Source organism: Microcaecilia unicolor, chromosome 1 (assembly GCF_901765095.1).
Source record: "Microcaecilia unicolor chromosome 1, aMicUni1.1, whole genome shotgun sequence".
Lineage (NCBI taxonomy): Eukaryota > Metazoa > Chordata > Amphibia > Gymnophiona > Siphonopidae > Microcaecilia > Microcaecilia unicolor.
Genome location: NC_044031.1, coordinates 654,373,547 through 654,399,921, shown reverse-complemented (window position 1 = coordinate 654,399,921; position 26,375 = coordinate 654,373,547). Strand labels below are relative to the sequence as shown.

General features: G+C 46.6%; 1 protein-coding gene across 1 annotated transcript in view; it reads right to left on the bottom strand.

Annotated features, from left to right (window-relative positions):
* The window catches only part of LOC115456910 (large neutral amino acids transporter small subunit 3-like), a 71,606-nt gene extending 55,550 nt beyond the window's left edge, over positions 1-16,056 (bottom strand). Inside the window, exons 1-2 of the mRNA XM_030186303.1 lie at positions 15,823-16,056; positions 12,583-12,772 (exon numbers count right to left, since the gene is read on the bottom strand). Coding sequence (XP_030042163.1) covers positions 12,583-12,772; positions 15,823-15,976 — 344 coding nt within the window. The 5' untranslated portion in view covers positions 15,977-16,056. The remainder of the gene's footprint in view (positions 1-12,582; positions 12,773-15,822) is intronic.
* Between the last annotated feature and the right edge of the window lie 10,319 nt (positions 16,057-26,375).

Sequence of the window (26,375 nt, the reverse complement as noted above, 5' to 3'; positions counted from 1 at the left end):
CCATGGACCAGGACCCCGTCATTGGGTACGAGACCCTGGGGAGGACCGGAGGGCACACCTCCGGGACGGCAGTCTCTGCGAAAGGAATGCTGCTTTGGGGAGAAGTTCCTCTTGAAGGAAGAGGGGGCAGAGGAGCCCGACTTGCCCGGGCGGTACCGACGGGCTTCCTGAAACCGTCCTCTGGAGATACCGGGGCGAGCACTGGCCCGCGCCCTGACCTCTGGTAACCTCTTGCCCTTAGACGTGCCGAGATCGGTCACAATTTTGTCCAGCTCGACCCCAAAGAGCAGCTTGCCTTTAAAAGGCAACTTAGCCAGGCGGGACTTAGAGGCGTGGTCCGCAGACCAATGTTTCAGCCAAAGCCAGCGCCGCGCAGAGACTGTCTGAGCCATACCTTTAGCCGAGGCTCTCAAGACATCATACAGTAAGTCTGCCAAATAAGCCAAGCCCAATTCCAGGGCCGGCCAATCAGCCCTCAAGGAAGGATCCGAGGGGGAAGCCCGCTGCACAATCGTCAGGCACGCCCTGGCCACGTAGGAGCCGCAAACTGAGGCCTGCAAACTTAAGGCAGCCGCCTCAAAGGACGACCTTAAGGCCGCCTCCAATCTTCTGTCTTGGGCATCCTTTAGGGCCGTGCCACCTTCCACCGGCAACGCCGTTTTCTTAGTCACCGCAGTGATTAAAGAATCCACGGTAGGCCAAAGAAAGGCCTCCCATTCACTTTCAGGCAAAGGATAGAGGCGGGACATAGCCCTAGCCACTTTGAGGCTCGCTTCCGGGACATCCCATTGAGCCGAAATTAAGGTGTGCATGGCATCATGCACGTGGAAGGTTCTAGGCGGGCGCTTCGTCCCCAGCATAATGGCGGAGCCAACAGGGGCTGAGGGAGAGACGTCCTCTGGAGAGGAAATCTTCAAAATGCTCATGGCCTGCACTAACAGGTTGGGCAAATCCTCTGAGCGAAAGATCCGCGCTGCAGAGGGGTCATCCACTCCATCCGAGCGGGAATCCGTCTCCTCCAAGGAATCCCCAAAGGACCTTTGGGAGAACTCAGATACACTGCCCTCATCTACATCAGAGGAAACAGCGTGCTCTAAGGCCTGGGAATCCACCCGAGGGCGTTTACTTCCGGGGGCCTCAACCCCTTTATCGGACAAGGGAGAAGGGGCAGCGTTTTGCATAAGGAAGGCCTGATGCAGCAGCAAAATAAACTCGGGGGAGAAACCCCCCAGACTGTGCACTTCAGCAGCCTGGGCCACAGCCCTAGATGCACCCTCAACCGGCGCTCGCAAGAGCGGGGGAGAAACATGCTGCGCATCCAAGATGGCGTCCAGCGCGACACTCCACGAAGGAGCCGCGCGGGAAGAATGGCGCTTAACTTTAGCCACTTTATTGCCATCGCCCAAATCAAGGGCGGCCATGGCATTAACGTCTCCCAGCTCAAGGGCGGCCCAAGAAGAAGCTGTCCGAGCAGAGTGGCCGGCCAAGATGGCGGAGGCGAGCAGCGGGGGATGGGCGTTTATGGCAGGAAAAAACACCGCACTGGAGGAAGACCCGGGACACTGACCGGCCTTCAAACTGACACCCAACAAGGGCGAATCAGACTTTAAGACCCCCGAATCCTCGCTAGAAGCGCACACGCGGTCCGGGGAGCGATTCTTCGCGCCCTCGCCCTCCGACGCCATAGGCCACGTGGAGATCGATCGGGGAACCCCCTGCCCGCTATAAAAAGGTAAAAGTTACCTGCTTCTCGCTCCGAGCTGTAACGACCTGGTGTCCCAGTGAGTAGTTTAAATAAACGTTTAAATAAACGTCGAAATAAACGCTCTTAAGGACGCCCAAATTTTTTTTTTTTTTAACGGAGCCAGCGGGAGGGGGGAGAAAAAGAGGGACCTGGCGCCACCAGGTGTGCACTTGCTCAAGAAGAGCCCTCAACCCCAGGTACTCAACAAAACCTAAAAATTAGGCTTGGAGACCTAGCCAGAGCTGCTGCTGTGTGTGACCACCACCTGCTGAGATAGAGAACATACTGAGGAGTTTCCGCCAGCACATGACCACATATAGGGAGGCAAAAGGATTGCTCTCTATCTCCACCTGCTGGTAGATGGACACAACCCACCAGTCTATGGATTGATCAGCATGATGATATGGAAAGACATATATAGCATCTGTTTGTATTTCCTTTTGAAGATGCATTTGGTCTGTTGTCCAAATGTTTTGGACCTCTTCTATTCATCTTTACAGCCTTTCTCACACAAGAATACATTTCTCAGCACCTTTAATTAGTATTTCCCCTATTCTGAAAGAGGAGACAAAAGTTAATTACTGTTTCCTTATAGAGTTGTTATAGAGGTGTTAGGTTTCTCTTGTCAATAGAACTATATGCCTCTACAAACATTCTCCGAGCTCTAAGTGCGCTCCAGACACAAGGGGGTAAACCGGGAGATGATATACTTGTGAGCTTAGACGCGGAAAAAGCTTTTGATAAAATCTTATGGGACCACTTGTTTTGGATATTGCTGCAGTTTGGTATAAGTACATAAGTACATAAGTAATGCCACACTGGGAAAAGACCAAGGGTCCATCGAGCCCAGCATCCTGTCCACGTCAGTGGCCAATCCAGGCCAAGGGCACCTGGCAAGCTTCCCAAACGTACAAACATTCTATACATGTTATTCCTGGAATTGTGGATTTTTCCCAAGTCCATTTAGTAGTGGTTTATGGACTTGTCCTTTAGGAAACCGTCTAACCCCTTTTTAAACTCTGCCAAGCTAACCGCCTTCACCATGTTCTCCAGCAACAAATTCCAGTGTTTAATTATGCGTTGGGTGATGAAAAATTTTCTCAGATTTGTTTTAAATTTACTACACTGTAGTTTCATCGCATGCTCCCTAGTCCTAGTATTTTTGGAAAGCGTGAACAGACGCTTCACATCCACCTGTTCCACTCCACTCATTATTTTATATGCCTCTATCATGTCTCCCCTCAGCCATCTCTTCTCCAAACTGAAAAGCCCTAGCCTCCTTAGTCTTTCTTCATAGGGAAGTCGTCCCATCCCCGCTATCATTTTAGTCGCCCTTCGCTGCACCTTTTCCAATTCTACTATATCTTTCTAGAGATGCAGCAACCAGAATTGAACACAATACTCAAGGTGCGGTCGCACCATGGAGCATTATAATATCCTCACACCTGTTTTCCATACCTTTCCTAATAATACCCAACATTCTATCAGCTTTCCTAGCCGCAGCAGCACATTGAGCAGAAGGTTTCAGTGTATTATCTACGACGACGACACCCAGATCCAGTGGTGTGCTGGTAAATGTTTAACAACAGGCTCTCTCCCTGCTCCCCCTCTGCGCCCCCCCCCCAAATTGCAGAGCTGGCTATAGCCGGGGAGAGAGCCTGGGGGGGGGGGGGGGTGGCAATGCATTACTCCAGGAAAAAAAATTAAATGATCCAAGGTTCCAATCTAATTCATGTTTACTGTGCGATAAAATGCCATAAATAAGTAAATAAATATAAACTTTTAATGTTGAGCACCTGATTCTCAAAGTGAACTTATTCCAAACACTATAATGAAAATAAAATGATTTTTTTCTACCTTTGTTGTCTGGTGACTGTTTTTCTGAACATGCTGGCCCAGTATCCGATTCTGCTGCTATCTGTCCTCTTAACTCCATTTCCAGGGCTTCCTTTCCATTTATTTCTTTCCTTTCCTCTTTTCTTCTTCATTTCTGGTCCTGAGCTTCTGCCTATTTTCTTCATCCATGTGCAGTTTTTCTCCTCTCTTCCTTTTCCCTCATCTCCTTCCTCACTCTTCCCTCCCCTCCATCCATGTCCAGCATTTCTTCTCTCTCCCCTCCCCTGCCCTCCATCCACCCATGCCCAGCGACCCTTCTCTCCCCCTGCCCTCCATCCACCCATGTCCAGCGACCCTTCTCTCCCCCTGCCCTGCATGCACCCATACCCAGTGACCCTCCTTTCCCCTGCCCTCCATCCACCCATGTCCAGCAGTGACCCTCCTCTCCCCTGCCCTGCATGCACCCATACCCGGTGACCCTCCTTTCCCCTGCCCTCCATCCACCCATGTCCAGCAGTGACCTTCCTCTCCCCTGCCCTGCATGCACCCATACCCAGTGACCCTCCTTTCCCCTGCCCTCCATCCACCCATGTCCAGCAGTGACCCTCCTCTTCCCTGCCCTGCATGCACCCATACCCAGCGACCCTGCCCTCCCCTCCATCCAACCAATGCCCAGCGACTCCCTTCTCTCCCCTGCCACCCCTCCCGAGTTGTTCAGCGGCGACTTCTCCTCCCTCCCTCCGGATCCATCCCTCACTGACCTGTCCTTCTAATACAAGGGCGGCCTCCAAGACTTCAGCAGAAGTCTCGCGAGGCCGCCTCTGGAAGTCTCGGCGGCCATTTTTAAAGTGCGAACCGGCAGCGGGGGTGAGTTAGCGCTGGTAGCAGGCAGGCAACACTGCCTGCCCCGAAGAATTCGAAGGACAGGTTGGTGAGGGACGGATCCGGAGTGAGGGAGGAGAGCCGGCTCGCGGGTTTTAACAACCGGCTCTTCTGAGCCGGTGCAAGCCGGCTCCAGCACACCACTTGCCAGATCCCTTTCTTGGTCCGTAACTCCTAACGTGGAACCTTGTATGACGTAGCTATAATTCGGGTTCTTTTTTCCCCACATGCATCACCTTGCATTTGCTCACATTAAACGTCATCTGCCATTTAGCCGCCCAGTCTCGTAAGGTCCTTTTGTAATTTTTCACAATCCTGTCGTGAGTTAACGACTTTGAATAACTTTGTGTCATCAGCAAATGCAATTACCTCACTAGTTACTCCCATCTCTAAATCATTTATAAATATATTAAAAAGCAGCGGTCCTAGCACAGACCCCTGAGGAACCCCACTAGCTACCCTTCTCCATTGTGAATACTGCCCATTCAATCCCACTCTCTGTTTCCTATCCTTCAACCAGTTTTTAATCCACAATAGGACATTTCCTCCTATCCCATGACCCTCCAATTTCCTCTGTAGCCTTTCATGAGGTACCTTGTCAAACGCCTTTTGAAAATCCAGATACACAATATCAACCGGCTCCCCTTTGTCCACATGTTTGTTTACTCCTTCAAAGAATTGAAGTAAATTGGTCAAGCAAGATTTCCCCACACAAAAGCTGTGCTGAACTGGTCTCAGTAATCCATGTCCTTGGATGTGCTCTGTAATTTTGTTTTTAATAATAGCCTCTACCATTTTCCCCAGCACCGACGTCAGACTCACAGGTCTATAATTTCCCGGATCTCCCCTGGAACCTTTTTTGAAAATTGGCGTTACATTGGCCACCCTCCAATCTTCCGGTACCACGCTCGATTTTAAGGATAAATTGCATATCACTAACAGTAGCTCCGCAAGCTCATTTTTCAGTTCTATCAGTACTCTAGGATGAATACCATTCGGTCCAGGAGATTTGCTACTCTTCAGTTTGCTGAACTGCCCCATTACGTCCTCCAGGTTTACCGTGAAGTCAGTAAGTTTCTCCGACTCGTCCGCTTGAAATACCATTTCCGACACCGGTATCCCACCCAAATCTTCCTCGGTGAAGACCAAAGCAAAGAATTCATTCAATCTCTCCGCTATGTCTTTGTCTTCCTTTATTGCCCCTTTTACCCCTCGGTCATCCAGCGGCCCAACCGATTCTTTTGCCGGCTTCCTGCTTTTAATATACCGAAAAAATGTTTTACTATGTTTTTTTGCCTCTAATGCTATCTTTTTCTCGTAATCCCTTTTGGCCTTCTTTATCTGCGCCTTGCATTTGCTTTGACACTCCTTATGCTTCTTCTTGTTATTTTCAGACAGTTCCTTCTTCCATTTTCTGAAGGCGTTTCTTTTAGCCCTAATGGCTTCTTTCACCTCACTTTTCAAACACGCCGGCTGTCTTTTGGACTTCCGTCTTTCTTATTTGCGAAATATGTTTGGCCTGGGCCTCCAGGATGGTATTTTTGAACAGCGTCCATGCCTGTTGAACCGTTTTTACCCTCTCAGTTGCCCCCCTAAGTTTTTTTTCACCGTTCTTCTCATTTTATCATAGTCTCCTTTTTTAAACGCTAACATATTTGACTTCCTGTGTATAGCAACTTCAAGGTTGATATCAAAACTGATCATATTATGATCACTGTTATCAAGCGGCCCCAGTACCATAACGTCCCTCACCAGATCATGCGCTCCACTAAGGACCAAGTCTAGAATTTTTCCTTCTCTCGTCGGCTCCTGCACCAGCTGCTCCATAAAGCTGTCCTTGATTTCATCAAGGAATTGTACCTCTCTAGCATGTCCCGATGTTACATTTACCCAGTCTATATTTGGATAATTGAAGTCACCCATTATTATCACATTGCCCATTTTGTTTGCGTCTCTGATTTCTTTTATCATTTCTGTGTCTACCTGCTCATCCTGGCGAGGTGGACGGTAGTACACTCCTATCACCGTTCTTTTCCCTTTTATACATGGAATTTCAACCCACAATGATTCAAAGGTGTGATCTGTGTCCTGCTGAATTTGTAATCTATCTGAGTTTCGGGGAGTTTCTAACAGGGCCTTATACAGTTCGCCCACAGCGCAAATTCTTATGAATGGTGATTTGACTGAGTCCTTTGCGCTGGAACGAGGAACGAGACAGGGGTGCCCCCTTTCCCCTATGCTGTTTGTTCTATCCCTTGAGCAACTGGCAAGTAAATCAGGCAGTGTAGCATACTAAAGGGTATTACGGTGGGCACACAGGAGTATAAAATTAATCTGTTTGCAGATGACATGCTAATATTCTTGAGCCAGGTGACAGGGGGGATTCCGGTCCTTATTGATCTCATTCAGAAGTTCGGGGCTTTTTCGGGGCTCAAGATTAACTCTGAAAAATCAGAAGCAATGACGATCTCTAATTGTGCACGTAAACTTCTACCTGATTTCCCTTTAGCCTAGACTTCAGGTCCTATGAAATACCTAGGAGTATTTCTGCACTTGGACCAAACTGTCATTTACAGAAAGAATGTGTGGGAAAAACTAGAGGTTATTCGGGATCTGTGCCACCAGTGGAAGGACTTCCCTATCTCATTTTTAGGGCGGGTGGCGTTAGTTAAAATGGTTTTGCTGCCTAAAATTTTGTATCCCCTCCAAATGATGCCGCTATGGGTCACCAGCAAGGATGAAAAACTTTACAGGGGATTAATATCCTCATTTATTTGGGGAGCGAAATGGGCACATATTGGGCAACATAAATTGACTACAGAGAGGGTAGAGGGGGGAGTCAACTTGCCAGATCTCAGACTATATGATGTGGCTGCAGTATTACGCTGCATCAATGAACTTCACACCAGGCAGTTTACATTTGCACCGCCTGGTTCATGGGAGGCGGCTGCCTCCCCTCTTTCAGTTTTCAACGTACTCCATTCTAAGGGGGCACGAGTCAAACTGTCCCCACTCCTGCGACCCCTTAAGCTAGCCTGGGAGTGGTTGAGAGGCCGCTTGGGGGGAGCGGTGGGACCTTCTCCTTTCTTGGAAATCCGAGATAATCCGAATTTTCCTGCACGGCAGGGTAGATCGCAGTTTACAGAATGGTCACATCAGGGATGCCGATATGTGGGACAGCTGTCGGGGGGGGGGGGGGGGGGGGCAATGTTCAACTTTCGCACAGTGTCGGGAAGTATGGCACCTTCCTCAGAATTCATCCTTCCCATACTTGCAACTTAGACATTACATTCATACACTGAAGGGAACGGACCGGAAGCCCCCAACTTTCACGGCGCTGGATAGGGCATTCACCCAGATGTCCAGTGAACACAATAAGCTTTCGAAATGGTACTGCATGGGAAGAGCATGGCACCCCTCTCCCCTTTCTTTGAGCAGCTCGCGAGGCAATGGGGTGCAATATTGGGGACAGAGGTAACAACTTAGGAACTGGCACACTGTTTTTTATTAGCGTTCAAAATCACTCCAAATGTAGGTCTTCACGAAATCCAAATTAAAATTTTACACAATGCATATCTTACTAGAAGCAGAGACAAAGCTATGGGGTAATGGGACTCTGAGGATTGTAACAAATGTAAGCTCGGGAGGGGAACACTGGTACACCATTTTTTGGAGTGCCATCCGTTGCTGGATTTTTGGCAGGGAGTCCAGGCTCTTGTGGAGGAGGTTCTGGGCAAATCTGTGAAGTGATCCTACGGGATCATGCTTATGAGGTCGGACTCAGACCTTGTGGCGCAAGACTTCTCTGACATGCAGGGTCGGTTTATCCTGCTAGCTTTGGTGCTGGCTAAGAAGGTTATCCTGCAGCACTGGGTAGACGGTAATCCCCTTCCCATTGCTAAGTGGTATGCTAGCATCGCGCAAATGGAGATGTGGGTGAGGGAGAGAAATCTGGATCCTGCTTGGATACATGTTCAAGCCTATATCAACATTTGGTAGAGATGTCAGGATTGTTTGTCGCAACTAGTCAACAAATATGATGTAGCTTCATTGATAGGAGTCGGGTTCAGTCTCAGGGGAGGAAAGAGAGGGGGAGGGAGGGCATAAGGGTGGGGGCATGTAAATTGAAAAGTGAGGGAGAGCTTGACATGTATGGTATATCCTCGCTGGAACTCTGTGGGGTATAGTCAGTTCGACATATGTATTAGTTATTTAGCATCTTACGTTTCATGTCTTACCATTGTACCTGTATGGCTTGAAGAGAGATGTGGTTATTTTGATTTTGTTTGTTTTTGTCATGTCATGCACCTCTCCTCTTAATAAAAACAGCTAAAAAAAAAAAAAAAAAAAGATGTAAAACAAGCTCCAAGGAAAAATGAGTTGCGCTCCTCAGCAGCTAAGAAACAGCATAACTCAGACAAAACCTGAACTTGACAGGAGAAGGCCAGGCACTTCCAAGAGAACATTACACAACAAAGAGAAAAAATTCCTGTATGGACTACGTGAGGTATACGCTCTACTAGAGAGACCCCAGAGACCAGGAGAGACAAAGGCACCGTGCTCCTGCCTCAGAAACCAGACAGAAAGAGCAATTGCTCAACAGTGAGATAATCGCACTGAGGAAATAACTTACCCTTAATACAGTAATGGCAGAAGCGAGAATAGTGAAAGCCGAGCTGAACAGAGCTGCCGACTGATAAGAGAAACGGGGAAGGAAAAGTCGGTCTCACTTCAGACAGCATGACCCTAGGAGGCAGATGCTACCAACACATCCCTGGGAGGAAAAGCAGGCCAACCCAAGTGTTAGGATGCGACGAAACTGTTGCCAAGCCTGTACTTCCCCCAGTATCGGAAGAGAAACAGCCCCCCCCCTCATAGCTCGCCTTCGCAGTTACGAGCCAACACCACCCATGCAAGACGTGGGAACTTAGGACCTGCCTGACACGAGTGCCATATGCAGGGTACCTGTTTGATGCTGCTTTTAATTCCTAACTTGTCACCTGCTTGTAACCTTTATCTTGTCTTCCTCTCTTCAATAGTCCCTTTTCCCTATGTGTCCTATCTGTCTGTCCTACCCTTATCCCTTTTGTCCTGTCTGTGTCCTGATTTAGATTGTAAGCTCTTTTGAGCAGGGACTGTCTTTTCTTCATGTTCAACTGTGAAGCGCTGTGTACAACTGGTAGCGCTATAGAAATGATTTGTAGTAGTAATACTATTCCAGGCATGCAAAGGAGCCAGGATGCCACGCAGCCAATGTGAAGTCCCCAAACCAAGCTGACCTCCGGCACCATCTCAAGTCCCAAAAGGAGGTAGGCAGCCTCCTAAAACCCGCCATCTGAGGCTGGTCTGAAGAAAAGAAGCTAGTCAGTCAAGGAGAGAACAAACCTGAAAATGGATGTGGAGCAAACTCAGACAACAGCCTGAAGAGTCCCTGTGGTGCGAATGCAACACCGAGTTCTTCTGAAAGATGTCATCATCCTCAAACTCTGCCGCAGTGGGCCAGAAAAAGTCCACCAACTCAAAACACCTTGAAAGCAGTGGCATATGAATGCCAAAGAGCTTTCCACCAGGGGCCTCACAGAAGGCGACTCCGCTGGAGAGTTGGCAGGAAAGGACAAGAGAGGTGAAAATCCCAGAGGCACTCCCTGTTGTGGGGAATAATCACCAACAGGGACCCCCATTTTTTTTCACAGACAACCCTGTGCCAAGAAAAAGAAACATGGGGGAAAGAAAGTCAACACAGGCGCTCCCAGCTAGCGTGCTTACAAGATGGCCGCCCAGGCCAGCCTGCTGACAAAACAGACCAGCTTGCACTCACTGGCACAGGAAATAATTAGTGGTCTTGGACCGCAATAGCTGTAGACGGAGGAGAGACTGCACAGCTTGCCCAAAAATCCCGCATTGCACAGTGCCGCCAATGGCAGAAGCAACAAGAAATTACCTTGCCCCCATGTTGGGGACAGAAAGGAAAAACACTACTGCGACAAACTGTACCAATAGAAAAATAACTGCCTACTCACCCCGGGTGGCACTGCTGGGAGAAGTCTGCTGCCTCATTGTTGCTGGAGGCACAACACTACCCTCCCCTCTCCCAGCCCAGATGCTGGGGGCACCAGGAACCATTTGTAAGCTGCTCTCTTTGTGTGTTTTTTTTTTTATAGACCCAGCTGTTGTGAGGAAGGAGAAAAGAGAGGGCTGGAGAGGGCAGAAGGGTGGGGGAGGGACCTGGGGTGACCATGTGTACCCCCCAAAGGCAGCACCGCTCAGCCGCTCACCCCTAGTTCCACTGAACTGAGAAACACAGAACAGGAACTGCATATAGATGAAACCAGGAGCTTGTGAGAAACCATCCATCCACCTGCTGGAGACAGTGAATACTGACTGAGCAAGGAGAATTCCATCCTATAAGACAGTGCAGGAACTGCACTATCTCCACCTGCTGGTAGATGGACATAACTCACAAGTATCTGGATTCATCTGCTGCAGACAATAAGCAATACTACTACTACTACTTGACATTTCTAAAGCGCTACTAGGGTCACGCAGCGCTGTACAATTTAACATAGAAGGACAGTCCCTGCTCAAAGGAGCTTACAATCTAAAGGCCAGCTTTCTATTCCAGTACTCAAAAGCCACTCCAGAAATGGACCGTGAACTATATGGATTTCCATACCAAGACTGGCGTGGAAGGGAAAGTTCTCACCCCTAGGAGGAAGATGCTTTCCCACTCAAGAAAAATCAGTTATGTACAGGTTTAATACAATTAAGCAGGAAATCTAGGTATGCAACTTTCAGCTACCACAGAGTCTTTACTCTTCGAATATAAGTTAAAGGACCTCACCAAATACTATTTGGCTACATGGCAATCTTTATCTCTAAGGCCAAATTGGCTTAATTTGAATGGTACTCTTCCTAAATGTTATTTATTTAGTTATAAACAGTGGGATATCCAAAAATGTATTGCATCGATATCTAAATTGGTCTAAAATACAGACTTTAGAGAATGCCAATACAGAGTAATTCATAGAGCATATTTCACGCAAATACAGATATTTGACACACCAACCTGTCCCAAGAGGCATTTCTGTTGAACAGTACGGACAATTAGGTCTATTCAGAAAAGGGGCTAAGCTGCTAGTCTGAAAGGCAATTTTGAGTGGAGGACTGGCACGGATAAAGGGGTTGAAAGGGTTGATTGTATATTTTTAAAAATTGTTATACTCAAAAAAAAAAAAAGGAGGGGGTGGAGGGGAATAGGTAACAATGTTTAGATCTTGAACAACAGAGTTGTGAAAGAACAAATGTAAGGTCATCCAGCCCAGGAAATCTATCGTTATGGTTCATACCAAAAAAACAAAAAAAAATCCCCACTCTTCCAAACTCAAGGAATCCTCCTATTCAGTTACTAATACTTGCTTACCACATCCATAGTCACATAGGGATCCTTTTACTAAAGTGCAAACAAATAGCATGTGCTAAATACCATGCAGCCCATTATATTCCTATGGGCTGCATGGCATATAGCGCACATTAATCATTAGCATGCACTAAATCTGTTAGCACACCTTAGTAAAACGACTCCATAGTAAATGACAGCACATAAATACCTGTATGGTCCATCCAGTCTGCAAAAGAAGGTGACCAGAGTTGCACCTGATCTTCTGTGCAAGTTACACCCCTCTATGCTGCCTTTAAAGCGTGAAGGTCATTTAAGTTTTGCTTTGACCCCCTCCTCTTTCTATAAAAGGATCCTATGTTTATCCCACAAATTTTTGAATTTTGTCATCATTTTTGTCCCCACCACCTTCACCAAGAGGGTTCTTCAGGCAACCACTACATGAAAAAGTATTTCCTGATGTTAATCCTAAGTCTACCATCCTATAACTTCAATTCATGTCCTCTAGTTCTATTACTTCCTCATCTCTGAAAAAAACATTTGTTTGTATATTAATACCTTTCGAGTATTTAAACACCTCCTCTATCCCTCCTTTCCTCTAGGGTATACATATTCAGGTCTTTAAGTCTCTTTTCAAACATCTTTTGATGCAAACTCTATAATATTTTTGTTGGCTTCTTCCAATAGGCCCTAAAAACTGTGGAATAAACATAGTAATACACACCTGCCCAGCAGACGAAGGGGCCGGGGCCCATACTTGTCCATCAGGATGCCGAGGGGTAGCATGGTTGAGCTAAGCAGGAAGCAGCCGATCGTAAAACCCAGATTCAGCATCTCATCCTGGTCTTTGCAGGTTGGCCACTCATGTGGAGCTGCAGAAGCATTCTGAGCATGTTCTGAAGTGGCATTCTCATCTAGCAGGACAGACAGCCAAGCAGAGTGAAAGAGGAAAGAAAGAAAGAAAGAAAAGTTAAAAGGTACTGCTATTTTTTTCAACATCCTCAATACAACAATCTCCTCCTCCTCCTGACTAAAGGAAAATGGGCAGCTGAAATACTACTTAAACCCACAGAAATCACACTTAGAGGTTTGGGGGTCTCTAGAGGTGATGAAACAGAATTAGAGAATAACACAGATATAAAGAAACTAGCAAAAGAATATAGAGTATCATAATAAGAAAATAACAATAAAATTAAATACTTCATAAGTAAAGCAAGTAGGGACACAAATACATTTTTTAGGCTTACATAAATATATTTGAGCCGAAGCTTAAGGTTTAAATACGCCAGTAAGGCAAATAAGTCAGTCAGGGGTCATGGCAAGAAACCACATACTAAGCAGAACAGCCTGTTATAACTGAATACAGTTGACAATGAAAAACAGGCCTCTCTGCTCTCAAAAGCCCCTAACTCACATGCATAAGATAAGTCCACTGTTTTACTTCCCTATGGGGCTCTTTTACTAAAACTTAGCTCAAGTTATCTGCAGCAGGGCCTATTTATTCCTATAGGCCCTGCTGCAGATAACTCGAGCTAAGCTTTAGTAAAAGACCCCTTATATGATTAACTGATGACCCAGGGGACAAAAACTAGAAGAAAATAGGTCAAAGGTGGAAAAGGCAGGGGGTCCCTATCGGGGGAGGGCAACGTGTAGAGGTGGAGAAGGCAGGACCCGAGTCTAAAAATAATACAATAAATGACAGACTAATCAGCCTTAGGTAGGCTTTGGAGCATGTGTGACACAAGGTGATCAGGTGTTACTCTGAAGATATGTAACCGAGACATGAACCTGTATTAAATCAGAAGCAACTTTGATTTATCAGACTGTCTTCTCATTTGTAGTGCCACAGTTAAAAGTTTCTTTCATTCTGGTACTTTGAATGTATTTGCTTTATGTTATATCTAGTATTACTTTGATAAATAAATTACCAAATTGATTTATTTCTACAGAATGAGAGCCCCTGCCACCGATAGTAAGTGTATTACAGAGATTGCCATGCTATCCCTGTTGGACTGATCACTAAATCTGCAGTGCACTAGGCTGCAATAAAGAGACTTTTGCCATGATATGTGCTGGGTCATGCTTGCTTCAAAGTCTTCTCCAGATTTGTGCTGTGGTTGGAAACACCAGGAATGCTTGTCTGAAAAGGACCTGTTATCTGGGAAAGGAATGTGAAGGGAATTCTAGTCACATTGACCCCAGAATGCTTGAGACCAGAAAGCATATGGAATGAGATAAAAAAAAACATTCCTGTGGTTTCTCAAGCCAATCACCTTCCAGGTTGTTATCAGATCATCAGACAGTGCTGCTAACAGATTGTTATAAAATATAATCATCAGCACTGAAGAGGAGATCTTCAGCTAGATCTACAACTTTCATCTGATTGAACACTGGACCACACTGGAACATGCACTACCATCCGCTACCATAGACATCCCTGTAAAAGTGAAACTGGCAATACGGTCAAACTCTGTAATTGCTTGCAGATCACAGATAGACGGCAGTTGCTGATAGGGAGTACGTGTTTCTGATAAGTGTGAGTTTTCTTTTCCAAAGAACTTTGATTCTTATTGATTCTGAATAGTTCTTCTATGTCAGTATTTCATTCTTGTAAATAGTTATCTGTGATTATTATATTCATGTATATAAATTATTTGCTGTTGTTATAGTTACTTGCTCTTATTGATTAGTACATATACAGAGTGTGAACTTAGAAAGCTATTTGGACATGGTGTTATTTTTTTTGTTACATTTGTACCCCATGCTTTCCCACTCATGACAGGCTCAATATGGCTTACATGGGGCAATGGAGGGCTAAGTGACTTGCCCAGAGTCACAAGGAGCTGCCTGTGCCTGAAGTGGGAATTGAACTCAGTTCCCCAGGACCAAAGTCCACCACCCTAACCACTAGGCCACTCCTCCAGAGTGCATAACTTTACGTATATCTTATCCACTTCATCCTATCACACTTGTGGTGAATTACTGACATACCCCTCACATTACTACAAGTCTCTGGATTTAAATGTCTAGTAATTCTGAGTATTTGCTGACAAACTCTGTCACTCTCTGGGACTATGTGTTTGAAACTCTTTGGATCTATATTTGGGACTGTATATGTGCTTGGTTCTTGAGGCTCTCTGGCATTTATGCATATGTGTCTGAGGCTCTGTCTGTGTATATTTAGGGCAGTGTGTGCCATGTGCTTGGGTCTTGGGGTCCTCCGACATCATGCATATGTATCTGAGGCTGTGTGTGTGTACGTTTAAGGCAGCGTGTGCCATGTGCTTGGATCTTGGGGATCTCTGGCATTCTGCATACCTGTCTGGGGCTGTGTGTTTGCACTTTTAGGACAGTGTGTGCCATGTGCTTGGGTCTTGGGGCTCTCTGGCACTGTGCATGCATGTCTGGGGCTCTGCATTTATATGTTAAGGACAGTGTGTGCCATGTGGTTGGGTCTTGAGGCTCCATGGCATTGTACATACATATCTGGGTCATAGATTTGATATATAAACTGCTTTGTTTGTACTACAGACAAGCAGTATATTATATTCAAGTACTTTCTCTGTCCCTAGTCGGCTCATAATCTAAGTTTTGTACCTGGGGCAATGGGGGATTCAGTGAGTTGCCTACGGTCAAATGAAGTCACAGTGAGAACTGAACCCAGTTTCCCTCATTCCCATACCACTGTGCTAACCATTAGACTACTCCTCCACTCTATATGGGAACTCCGGTTTTTCAGGATTGTCAGTCCCTCTCCAGTCACTACTATCTCAGTGCTGGGGGAATATGAAGACCATTTTCCCCAGCTAGTTTATCCAGTTGTGCCTGTCATTCCAGCAGGTGGGATCTCTGATTTGTGCTGCTCTGGGAAACTGTAGAACAAACCAGTAGAGTAGCCAAAAAGTTTCTTTTTTTTTGGGGGGGGGGGGCAATGGGTAACATTATCTATTGATTATGGTCTTACCTTGGCAGAGGTAAGAGTAGAAACCCTCATTCTTCAACATGAGGAGGAGAGAAGTCCACCCCAGAAGAACAGCAGAGAAGAATAGATTCTCCAGAACAGCTGTGCATGCCATCCACCAGCGGCGCAAGTATGCTTGCTGCAAAGTCGGAGCCATTCTGAGCCAAGGAAGGGACAGTACAAGTCTCTACTGCAAGACAGAGCCTGCCACACGCACTGCACAAGATCTACACCCCAATTTCCTCTGACACTGCAAAACAAATGCACACTCTAGGAGGTCGGAAAAGGTTGGATGACGAAGAGGTGTCACAACACCAACATATAAAGGTCACAAGAATATAGACCACGCACAAGAGTATGAAGGTCAAAGATGTAATAGAGGTGCTTATGGTCAACATGCAGTCTTATCATATCACCCCTGGCAGAGTAAAGCCACATAAACTGAATCTATATACTTAGTGTAATCTCTGTAGTACAATATAGCCCCATATAACCTGGACACTGGAGTTAAAGATATCTGACCATATTATAAGTGAATCTGCCTTGTATTTGTTGTACAGCATAATATGTAATAAGATAAAAAAAATGGGGGAGGGGGGTCCAACCCTTGACCACATTATATTGGGTCTACAATATACTATAAATTATTTTTAAAAAAAATTCATGGAAAGAGAAATTCGATACACTTAAAGCAAAGCAGGATCCCTGTCAGTGAACAAGGACTGCTTGAATTTTGAATGTGTTATGGGCAAACATTTTAGCAAGGTCAAGCGAATAAATACTTAAGGACAGTGGGAGGAGGGAGAGAGGCAGAAAACCTCTCTTATTGCTTCTTTTGTGGGGGAGGGGGGAGGAGGAAGAGATTTGGAAATGTGCTTAAAAAATTCCAGCATGTATGAAGAAATTGCTCAGTGTCACCAGCAACGTGCCCCATATCATAATATTGGATTGAACAAATCCTTGGCTTAAAATCCACTATTACCAACTAGGCAAAGGCTTCTGTATGACAAGCCAGGGTCACAGTCCCAATCATGTACCCATCAACCTACAGAAATCACACAAACAGTACTACCTGTCTAAACACCTGCTGCCACTTCCTCTCTTATTACAGAACTGCCATAATACAGAGTTACCAGGGCCTGCTCAAGGACTTATGATAACCCTGTCCCTACTTTTGCTTCAGCGCATTCTCCTGTCTTGGAGCTCCCCCAATCTCACCCACCCACATAAATCAGCGATCATCTGTCCAGCCAACCAGCCTGCCTAACTACCCTGACTCATCCCAAAGGTCAGATCAATTCCCAGTTGCTCCTACCCTGGTGGCTACCTTCTTCAAAACGGTACTAATAGGGGGTTCAAGCTGGCATATAAGGGGGGGAAAAGCCGTCTCCATCTCCCATCCCTTCCACCCTGGGTCCAACAGGTCTCAAACTCTCTTCCCTCCTTTTCGGGTCCTTCCTTCCTTCCCTCCCCCCCTCCTTGGGTCCGGGCCTAGCATCTCCCTCCCTCCCCTCCCCCCTCGGGTCCGGGCCTGGCATCCCCCTCGGGTCCGGGCCTGGCATCTCCCTCCCCCCCCTCGGGTCCGGGCCTGGCATCAACCCCCCCCCCCTCGGGTCCGGGCCTGGCATCTCCCTCCCACCCAACCCCACTGTCCAGCATATTTCTCTCCGTCCCCTCCCCAGGTCGAGTATATCCGTCGATCACAACCAGTGTGACTGCGTATCTACTTGTAAAGGCGTCTTTCTCCCCTCCTCTAAAGGTCGCCGCAGTACCGTTTCACACACCGCTACCAGCGCTAGTCCCGAACCCTTCCCGCCGCCGGGTTTAGCCCCTGCGGAAACAGGAAGTTACGTCATAGCAGGGAGCTGACCGCGGTGGCGGGAAGGGTTTACGACTGGCGTTGTCTGCAGTGGTGTGTGAAACGCTACCTGCTAGCGGCGATCTGTGGAAGGGAGGATGACGCCTTTTGCAGGTAAACAGAGGGAGGAAGAGCAGATGAGGCTAGCCCTCAGCCCCTGGGAGCCTGCGCTGGGGTTTAACATTAGTGTGAAAATCGAAGAGGAAGAAAAGGACCTATTCACCCTCAGGGATGTGGGGTTGAAACATTTGGTAATGAGGAGCCTCACCCTGTGCACTCTACTACCATACCAATTCGAAACTCTAGGCTTGGAATGTATAGGAAGAGAGGACTGGTGGCAGCAGTCAGGCCATGCCCCCCCCCCCCCCCGGGGGGTCTCTTTGTTGATACTTTGCTTGCCTGGTTAGTTCAAGAAGTGCTATTGACTTAGAGAAGAATAGCTGACTTCAGGATGGGGAGGGGGTGGGACACTGCTGCATCAAGCTCCTCAGAAGGACTAAGGTCAACTCGAGGTTGGAGTTGGATTAAGACTTCCTTAGGTCAACCACATTAGAGACCTGCACGGGAACAAGTTCGTGGGAATCCCACCGAACCAGCAGGATTCCCACAGAAACAGTTTCTGCAGGGTTCCTGTGAAGTGCATGCTGCACTTGTGCCAGCCTCTCACCTACCAAGTGCCAATAACTGACCAAGTTCTTTGAGTGCTGTCTCCTCCTTCTCATTGCTTTAACAGCACAGATGCAAAGTTTCCATTAAGGAAGTGGTAGAGACACAAATGGTGATTAAATTCAAAAAGGCATGGGATGAACACAGAGGATCTCTAATTAGAAAATTGAAGTTATAAAAAACCTAAATGGCTGCATGTGTGTGGATGTGTCGAGTGACACTTAGATTGTGACTCCAGCTGTGATTAACTAGGGCCGATATCAGGCAGACTTGTACGGTCTACGTCTCACATATGACAATTTGGTTTAGGATGGGCTGAAAAGGGCTTAGATAGCAACTTTAGTGGCTGGAACATGAGGACAGTGCTGGACAGATTTTTACGGCCTGTGTCCCACGAATTAGAAGATGAATAGGCTGAAGTGGGCTTCGAGGACAACTCCAGCAGTTGGAACATAAGAATAAGGCCAGGCGGACTACAGAATAGGGCCACAGAAAGGCCATAATCAAATATATAATATCACATTCATTGTTGATTTAATCATGAATTCATAATGAGTGTGACTGTTGAGCAGACTGGATGTACCGTTCCGGTTTTTATCTTTGTTACTATTAATCCTGTCTGCTCCCGGGCTGATATGCAGACCTTAGTTCCGACATGGGCACGAGCATCAAATGTCACCTGACCTACTGGTGCGTGTATGTGGCGAACTCTTAGCACACAGTGCCAGTGAATCAGAGACAAGTCTTACATGTGCACACCAGAGTGTTCCAAGTTCCAACTTCTGTACCTTCCTTGCCTGCAGTGCTGCAGCTCGAACCCAGAGAGAGACTGACTAGAATTTCTTTTTATGTACCATTAAATTCTTGCGGGACTGGGCAGCGACAGGTTAAATTCTTGTGGGAATGGGTGGGGATGGGTAAGATTTCAGCAGGGATGGGCAGGGACAGGTAAGATTTCTGTCCCTGTGCAATTCTCTAAACCACATGAAACTACAACATAATTCTGATACATTTCTTAGACACAATTGAGGGGAGATAGCAAAAGCTTTCCAATAGGGGGTACATGTTGATTTGGCGATATTTCCCATCTAGGGAACAGCAATATTCTTCAGACCCTTTATAAGGGGAAGCGATTTTAGTCTGATTTAACAAAATTGACAGAGGCATAAGAACGTAAGAGTAGCCATACTGTGTCAGACCAGTGGTCCATCTAGCCTAGTATCCTGTTTTCTAAACAGTGGCCAAGCTAGGTTATAAGTACCTGGCAGAAACCCAAATTGTGGCAACACTCCATGCTACAAATCTCAGGGCATATGGTTGCATCCCATTTCTGCCTCAATAGCAGACTATGGACTTTTCCTCCAGGAATTTGTCCAAATCTTTTTTAAACCCAGATACGCTAACAGCTGTTACCACATCCTCCTCCAAAGAGTTCCAGAGCTTAACTATTCATTGAGTGAAACAATATTTCCTCCTATTTGTTGTAAAAATACTTCCATGTAACTACCTTCAGTGTCCTCTAGTCTTTGTACTTTTGGAACGAGTAAAAAATCGATTTACTTCTACTTGTTCTACACTACTCAGGATTTTGTAGACCTCAATCATATCTCCCCTCATCCATCTCTTTTCCAAGCTGAAGTACCCTAACCTCTTTAGCCTTTCCTCATACGAGAGGAGTTCTATCCCCTTTATCATTTTGATCGCTCTTCTTTGAACCTTTTCTAATTCCGCAATATCTTTTTTGAGATACGGCGACCAGAACTGAACGAAATACTGAAGATGCAGGTGCACCATGGAGTGATACAAAGACATTATAGTGTTTTCAGTCTTAGTCACCATCCCTTTCCTAATAATTCCTAGCATCCTATTTGCTTTTTTGGCCTCCACCGCACACTGAGCAGGAGATTTCAGCGTATTATCTACAACAACACCCAGATCTTTTTCTTGAATGCTGACCCCCAAGGTGGACCCTAGCATCAGGTAACTATGTTACAGATTATTCTTTCCAATGTGCATCACCTTGCATTTGTCCAGATTAAATTTCATCTGCCATTTGGATGCCCAGTCTTCCAATTTCCTTAGATCTTCCTGCAATATTTCACTGTCCGCACGTGTTTTAACAATCTTGAATAGTTTTGTATCATCTGCAGATTTGATCACCTCACTTGTCATTCTGATTTCCATATCATTTATAAATATGTTAAACAGTACCGGTCCCAGTACAGAGCCCTGTGGCACTCCACTGTTCACCCTCCTCCATTGAGAGAAATTACCATTTAACCCTACCCTCTGTTTTCTGTCCAATAACCAATTCCTAATCCACACCAGAACCATGACTTGTTAATTTTCTCAGGAGTCTCTCATGAGGAACTGTTTTAAAAGCTTTCTGAAAATCTAGACACACTACATCAACTGGCTCACCTTTAGCCACATGTTTATTCACGCCTTCAAAGAAATTAAGCAAATTGGTAAGACAAGACTTCCCTCGGCTGAACCCATGCTGACTCTGTCCCATTAAACCATGTTTGTCTAAGTGTTCTGTAATTTTATTCTTTATAATAGTTTCCACTCTTTTGCCCGGCACTGACGTCAGGCTTACTGGTCTATAATTTCCCGGATCACCCCTAGAACCCTTTTTTAAAAGTCGGCGTCACATTGGCCACCCTCAGGTACTATGGATGATTTTAACTACAGTTTACATATTACTAACAGCAGGTTATCAATTTTATGCTTGAGTTTTTTGAGTACCCTTGGATGTATGCCATCTAGTCCAAGTGATTTACTACTCTTTAATTTGTCAGTTTGGCTCAGTACATCTTCCAGGTTCACTGAGATTTCTTTCAGTTCCTCTGCATCATCACCCTTGAAAACCAATTCCGGTACAGGCAGATCTCTTACATCTTCTTCCATAAAGACAGAAGCAAAGAATTTATTCAGTCTCTCCGCTATGGCCTTGTCCTCCCTGAGCACCCTTTTTGCTCCTTCACGATCTAATGGTCCCATGGATTTCCTTGCAGGCTTTCAGCTTCTGATATACCTGAAAAAGTTGTTGTTGTGAGTTTTAGCCTCTTCGGCAAGTTTCTCTTCGTATTCTTTTTTAGCCTTCTTTATTAATGCTTTGCATCTGACTTGCCAGTGCTTATTTTGCTGCTGCTTCTTTTTTTTTTTTTTTTTTTGTTACAATTGTACCCCGCACTTTCCCACTCATGGCAGGCTCAATGCGGCAGGCAATAGAGGGTTAAGTGACTTGCCCAGAGTCACAAGGAGCTGCCTGTGCCGGGAATCGAACTCAGTTCCTCAGTTCCCCAGGACCAAAGTCCACCACCCTAACCACTAGGCCACTCCTCCACTTTCTTAATTTGAGTCCTTTTTCCATTCTTTGAAGGACTATCTTTTGGCTGTAATGGCCTCTTTTACTTCACCTTTTAACCATGCTGTCTGTCGTTTTCTCTTCTTTCCACCTTTGCAAATACGTGGAATGCATCTGGACTTGGCTTCCAAGATTGTATTTTTGAATAACATCCATGCCTGATTTAGAGGGGCATAATCGAACGCGAATGCCCATCTCCATGGGTGACTATCTCCGAGGACGGGTACGCGAAGGGGCGGGGCAGACCGTATTTTCGAAAAAGATGGGCGTCCATCTTTTGTTTCGATAATACGGTTGGTGCCGGGCAAATGCATTGGATTTGGGCGGATTTGAGCTGGGCGGTTTCGGTTTTCAGCGATAATGGAAACTGAAGGCGCCCAGCTCAAAAACGAACACATCCAAGGCATTTGGTCATGGGAGGGGCCAGGATTCATAGTGCACAGGTCCCCCTCTCACATGCCAGGACACCAACCGGGCACCCTAGGGGGCACTTGTAAAAATTAAAAAAAAATAAAATACCTCCCAAGTCCATAGCTCCCTTACCTTGGGTGCTGAGCCCCTCAAATCCCTCCCAAAACCCACTCCCCACAACTCTACACCATTACCATAGCACTTATGGGTGAAGGGGGGCACCTAGATGTGGGTACAGTGGGTTTGGGGGGGGGAGGTTTGGAGGGCTCCCATTTGCCAGCACAAGTGTAACAGGTAGGGGGGGGATGGGCCTGGGTCCACCTGCCTGAAGTCCACCGCACCCACTAACAACTGCTCCAGGGACCTGAATACTGTTGTGATGGAGCTGGGTATGACATTTGAGGCTGGCATACAGGCTAGAAAAAAAAGGTTTTAAAGTTCTTTTTTTTTGGTGGGAGGGAGTTAGTTACCACTGAGGGAGTCAGAGGAGGTCATCCCCGATTCCCTCGGGTGGTCATCTGGGCAGTTGGGGCACTTTTTGTGGACTTGTTCGTGAAAAAAAAGGGTCCAAAAAAAAGCGGCCCAAATTCTTGCTTCTGCCGCCCTTCTTTTTTCCATTATCGGCCGAGCGTGCTCATCTCTTCTCGGCCGATAAAACATGCCCCAGTCCTGCCTTCACCATGCCTCCGACATGCCCCCGTCAACTTTGTTCGTTCCCGCGACAGACTGCAGTTGGAGGCGCCCAAATTGGCTTTCGATTATACTGATTTGGGCGCCCACGGGAGAAAGACGCCCATATCCCGATTTGGGTCAAAATATGGGCGTCTTTCTCTTTCAAAAATAAGCTGGTAATTATCTTTATTATCATCTACATATTGTTGTTTAAATGATGTCTATATGTTCACTATCTTACTTTTACATTGTTTAATTGTACTTTTCTGTACTGTAGCCTTTCCTACAGTTTTGTGTAAGCCACATTGAGCCTGCAACTAGCGGGAAAATGTGAGGTATAAATGTATTAAATAAATAAAATAAATGAATAAATACATATAAAATTTAGCAGTATAACCATCCATCCCTGGAGCCTTAAGACCTTTTACCACCCTTAAGACCTCGTCCAGAGTTATTGGGGCCTCCAGCTCAACCTTATTATTTTCAGGCAGTCTCTTCAACCCAATCCCCTCTGAATCTTGAATCTCGGACACCGAGGCACCTTCGCCCTGAGAATATAGAGTAGTGTAAAACTGTACAAACTGCTCTCTAATTTCCCTGTCCAAGTCAAAAATAGCATCTCTAGGCTCTTTAATCTTGGTAATAGTGCACTTAGACTGTCGTTTTCGGAGAAAGAATGCCAACATATTCCCTTCCTTGTTACTAAATTCGAAAACTTTTTGCTGGGCTTAGCGTCTACAAAATTCCATCCTTTCTACCAGCTATTAATTGAGGAAAAATTTCAGGGTCACCCCCCCCCCCCCCCTTGATGCAGTGTCTCCAAATGAGCAAGCTTCATACAGCTCTCGAGATCCTGAGTACAGCGCTCCCGCTTACATATAGCCCCCTACTTTATGAGGTGCCCCTGCACTATCGACAAGAGGATCCCAGAAGATTCTATCTGATACTTCTCTGCCATCATTAAATTCTAAGTAATTTTTATGACCCCCCCCCCCTTGTATCTCCTGACAAACCCTCGTATCCCCCCAATAGGGATTCATTCAGTCTGCAAAAGGTGAAACGGTTCTCCTCACCTAATCCAAGGAAGGAGACCCAGACCAGGGCATAATCAGAAGCATGTATATTCTCTATTTCAGTGTCGCACACCTGCCCCCATAAGGAGCAGCTACACCAAAGCACATCAGTTCTAGTATAGATTTGTTGTGCTTATGAGTAAAAGGAATAGGATCGTTGTCCTAGATGTTGCAGCCTCCATACATCAAGCAAGTCTAAATCCTTGACCAAGTGTAAAAGTTCCTCTCTATGAGCCAGATTACCACCCGTCCCCCCCCTTGGAATGATCCATATCAGCTAAAGTCAAATTAAAGTCACCCCCCATAATCACTCTCCCAGAGGCAAACTCATACCCACTGCTCACGCACGCCAGCCCTGAGCTTCCTTCTGACACAAGCAGCAGGTAAAAGTCGTTGCTCACTGCCAGAGAAGAACTGGAGGCTTTACAAGGTACTGGGGGTTGGGGGGTGGAGTTCAGAGACCTGATCAGGGAGGGAGAGATGCCAGGCAGGGGACAGGGTTGTGCCCACCCATTTTGAGCTCAGGCCCACCCAAAATTGGGCGTCTGGCTACACCCTTGTTTGGCTCTCTTCTGGGTCTGGGTTCCTTGCTCTGGTCCTGTGTTCACTTCTTAGGGGCAGTGGGTTTCGTGCACAATAATACAACACATAGGTGTGGTTTGGAAAAAGGTATTTTGTATGGTAATAGGCTTAATAGGTTTACAGCACTTAGGGTAGAAAGGTATTAAGAGCACTGCTTCTGTGTGTCAGTCTGCCTGTCTCGCTGATTCTGTGTGTTGTGGGCTCCCTGGACTTCGATGTCCCAGCTGCTATAGCTTTTTTTTTTTTAAAAACCTTGCAACCGTGGAGCTTCCAGCCGGCAAAAAAATAATAATGTTTCAAACCCTAGCAGAAGTTTGTTTATTTCCTTGCTAAGCAGCTGCTGGGCTGTGGGGAGCGGGAGGGCCATTTGGGCTCCCTTTGAGAGCAGCTGCTGCCTTCGGGGACTTTGTTGCAGCCCCAGTGAGTAAATGTTTGCCCTATTTCTGTGTGTTTGTGAGTGATTGGTTCCGGCGGAAGTTGTCAAAAGATGTTCCTGCTGTGGCTCTTGCTGTTCCACAGCGGGTACCTGCGTAGCTCAGTGCTCTGACGTGACCTCCGGTGCTGAGGGGAGCCTGTGGGGGAGTTTTCACGCTCAGAGGGTGCCACACGCGTGGTTGTTGCCGCGTCTGAAGCGGTTGTGGAGTCTGCATGTTTTTCCTCTGCTGAACCTTCCTGCCTCTCCGGTTCTGAAGGAGTGGGTGTTTCCAGTGCAGGGGCGACTTCTGGTTCTCTTCTTGATTCGTCTGACGCTAGCATAGCAGGTATGGATTTCTCCCTGGATTTTATCCTGCTTTTACATCAGGCTTACTTGATGAAGAGGGGATTCTCTTCTGTACTCCCTCCCCTTCCTAAATTGTCTTTACTGGAGAGCAGGGAGACCCTGTCTAGCCAGGGTGACTTCAGGTCCCCTCTTCTTCTAGAAGATCCGGTAGTCAAGCGCAGGAGGTTAGCTTCTTTGCCTGAGAGAGGGTCTTTGGGTCCCCATTCTCCTACGCCTTCTATTTTGGCGGGATCAGGGGATTCAGGGCACCCTTCTAGGCTTGAGGAACTAGAGGATGGTGATCATATTCCAGCTGAGCAGGATGATCCGGTGGAGGTTTGGATTTTTCATTGTGATGAGCTCCATGGTCTGATTTCTGATACATAGTAACATAGTAGATGACGGCAGAAAAAGACCTGCACGGTCCATCTAGTCTGCCCACGATAAACTCATATGTGTATACCTTACCTTGATTTGTACCTGTCTTTTTCAGGGCACAGACCGTATAAGTCTGTCCAGCAGTATTTCCCGCCTCCCAACCACCAGTCCCGCCTCCCATCACCGGCTCTGGCACAGACCCCGTATAAGTCTGCCCTCCCCTATCCTAGCCTCTCAACCACCAACCCCTCTTCCCCCCGCTTTAGCAGCTGTGAATATTTCAGACCCAGAGGAACAAGCGACAGCTACTATCAACGTTAAGATGGCGAGCATGCGGAAGCCCTCTAAAGCTTTCCTGATGCATGAATCCATTCAAGAACTAATCTCCGCTCAGTGGGCTGACCCAGAGAGTGGGTTGAAAGTGGCTAGGGCTATGGCGAGTCTCCATCCGATGTCTGCTTCTACGCTAGACACTTTCTTTTTACCTAAGGTTGATGCTTTAGTTACTGTGGTCACTAAAAAGACCACTCTTCCGGTGGAAGGGGGAGTCGCACTTAAAGATATGGTGGAGAGGCGTCTCGAAGCATCTCTTAAATGTTCTTTTGAGGTAGCAGCTTTGGCCTTGCAGGCCTCCATCTGTAGTTCCTATGCTGCTAGAGTTTGCCTTTCCTGGTTTCAGTAGAGTTTGGAACAGGACCAGGTTTCGGCCTCTGTTTCTGTTGCCACTGCTCCTATTGGGGTCGGCTCTCACCTACCTTGTGGAAGCACTCTATGATCTAGTCAGGG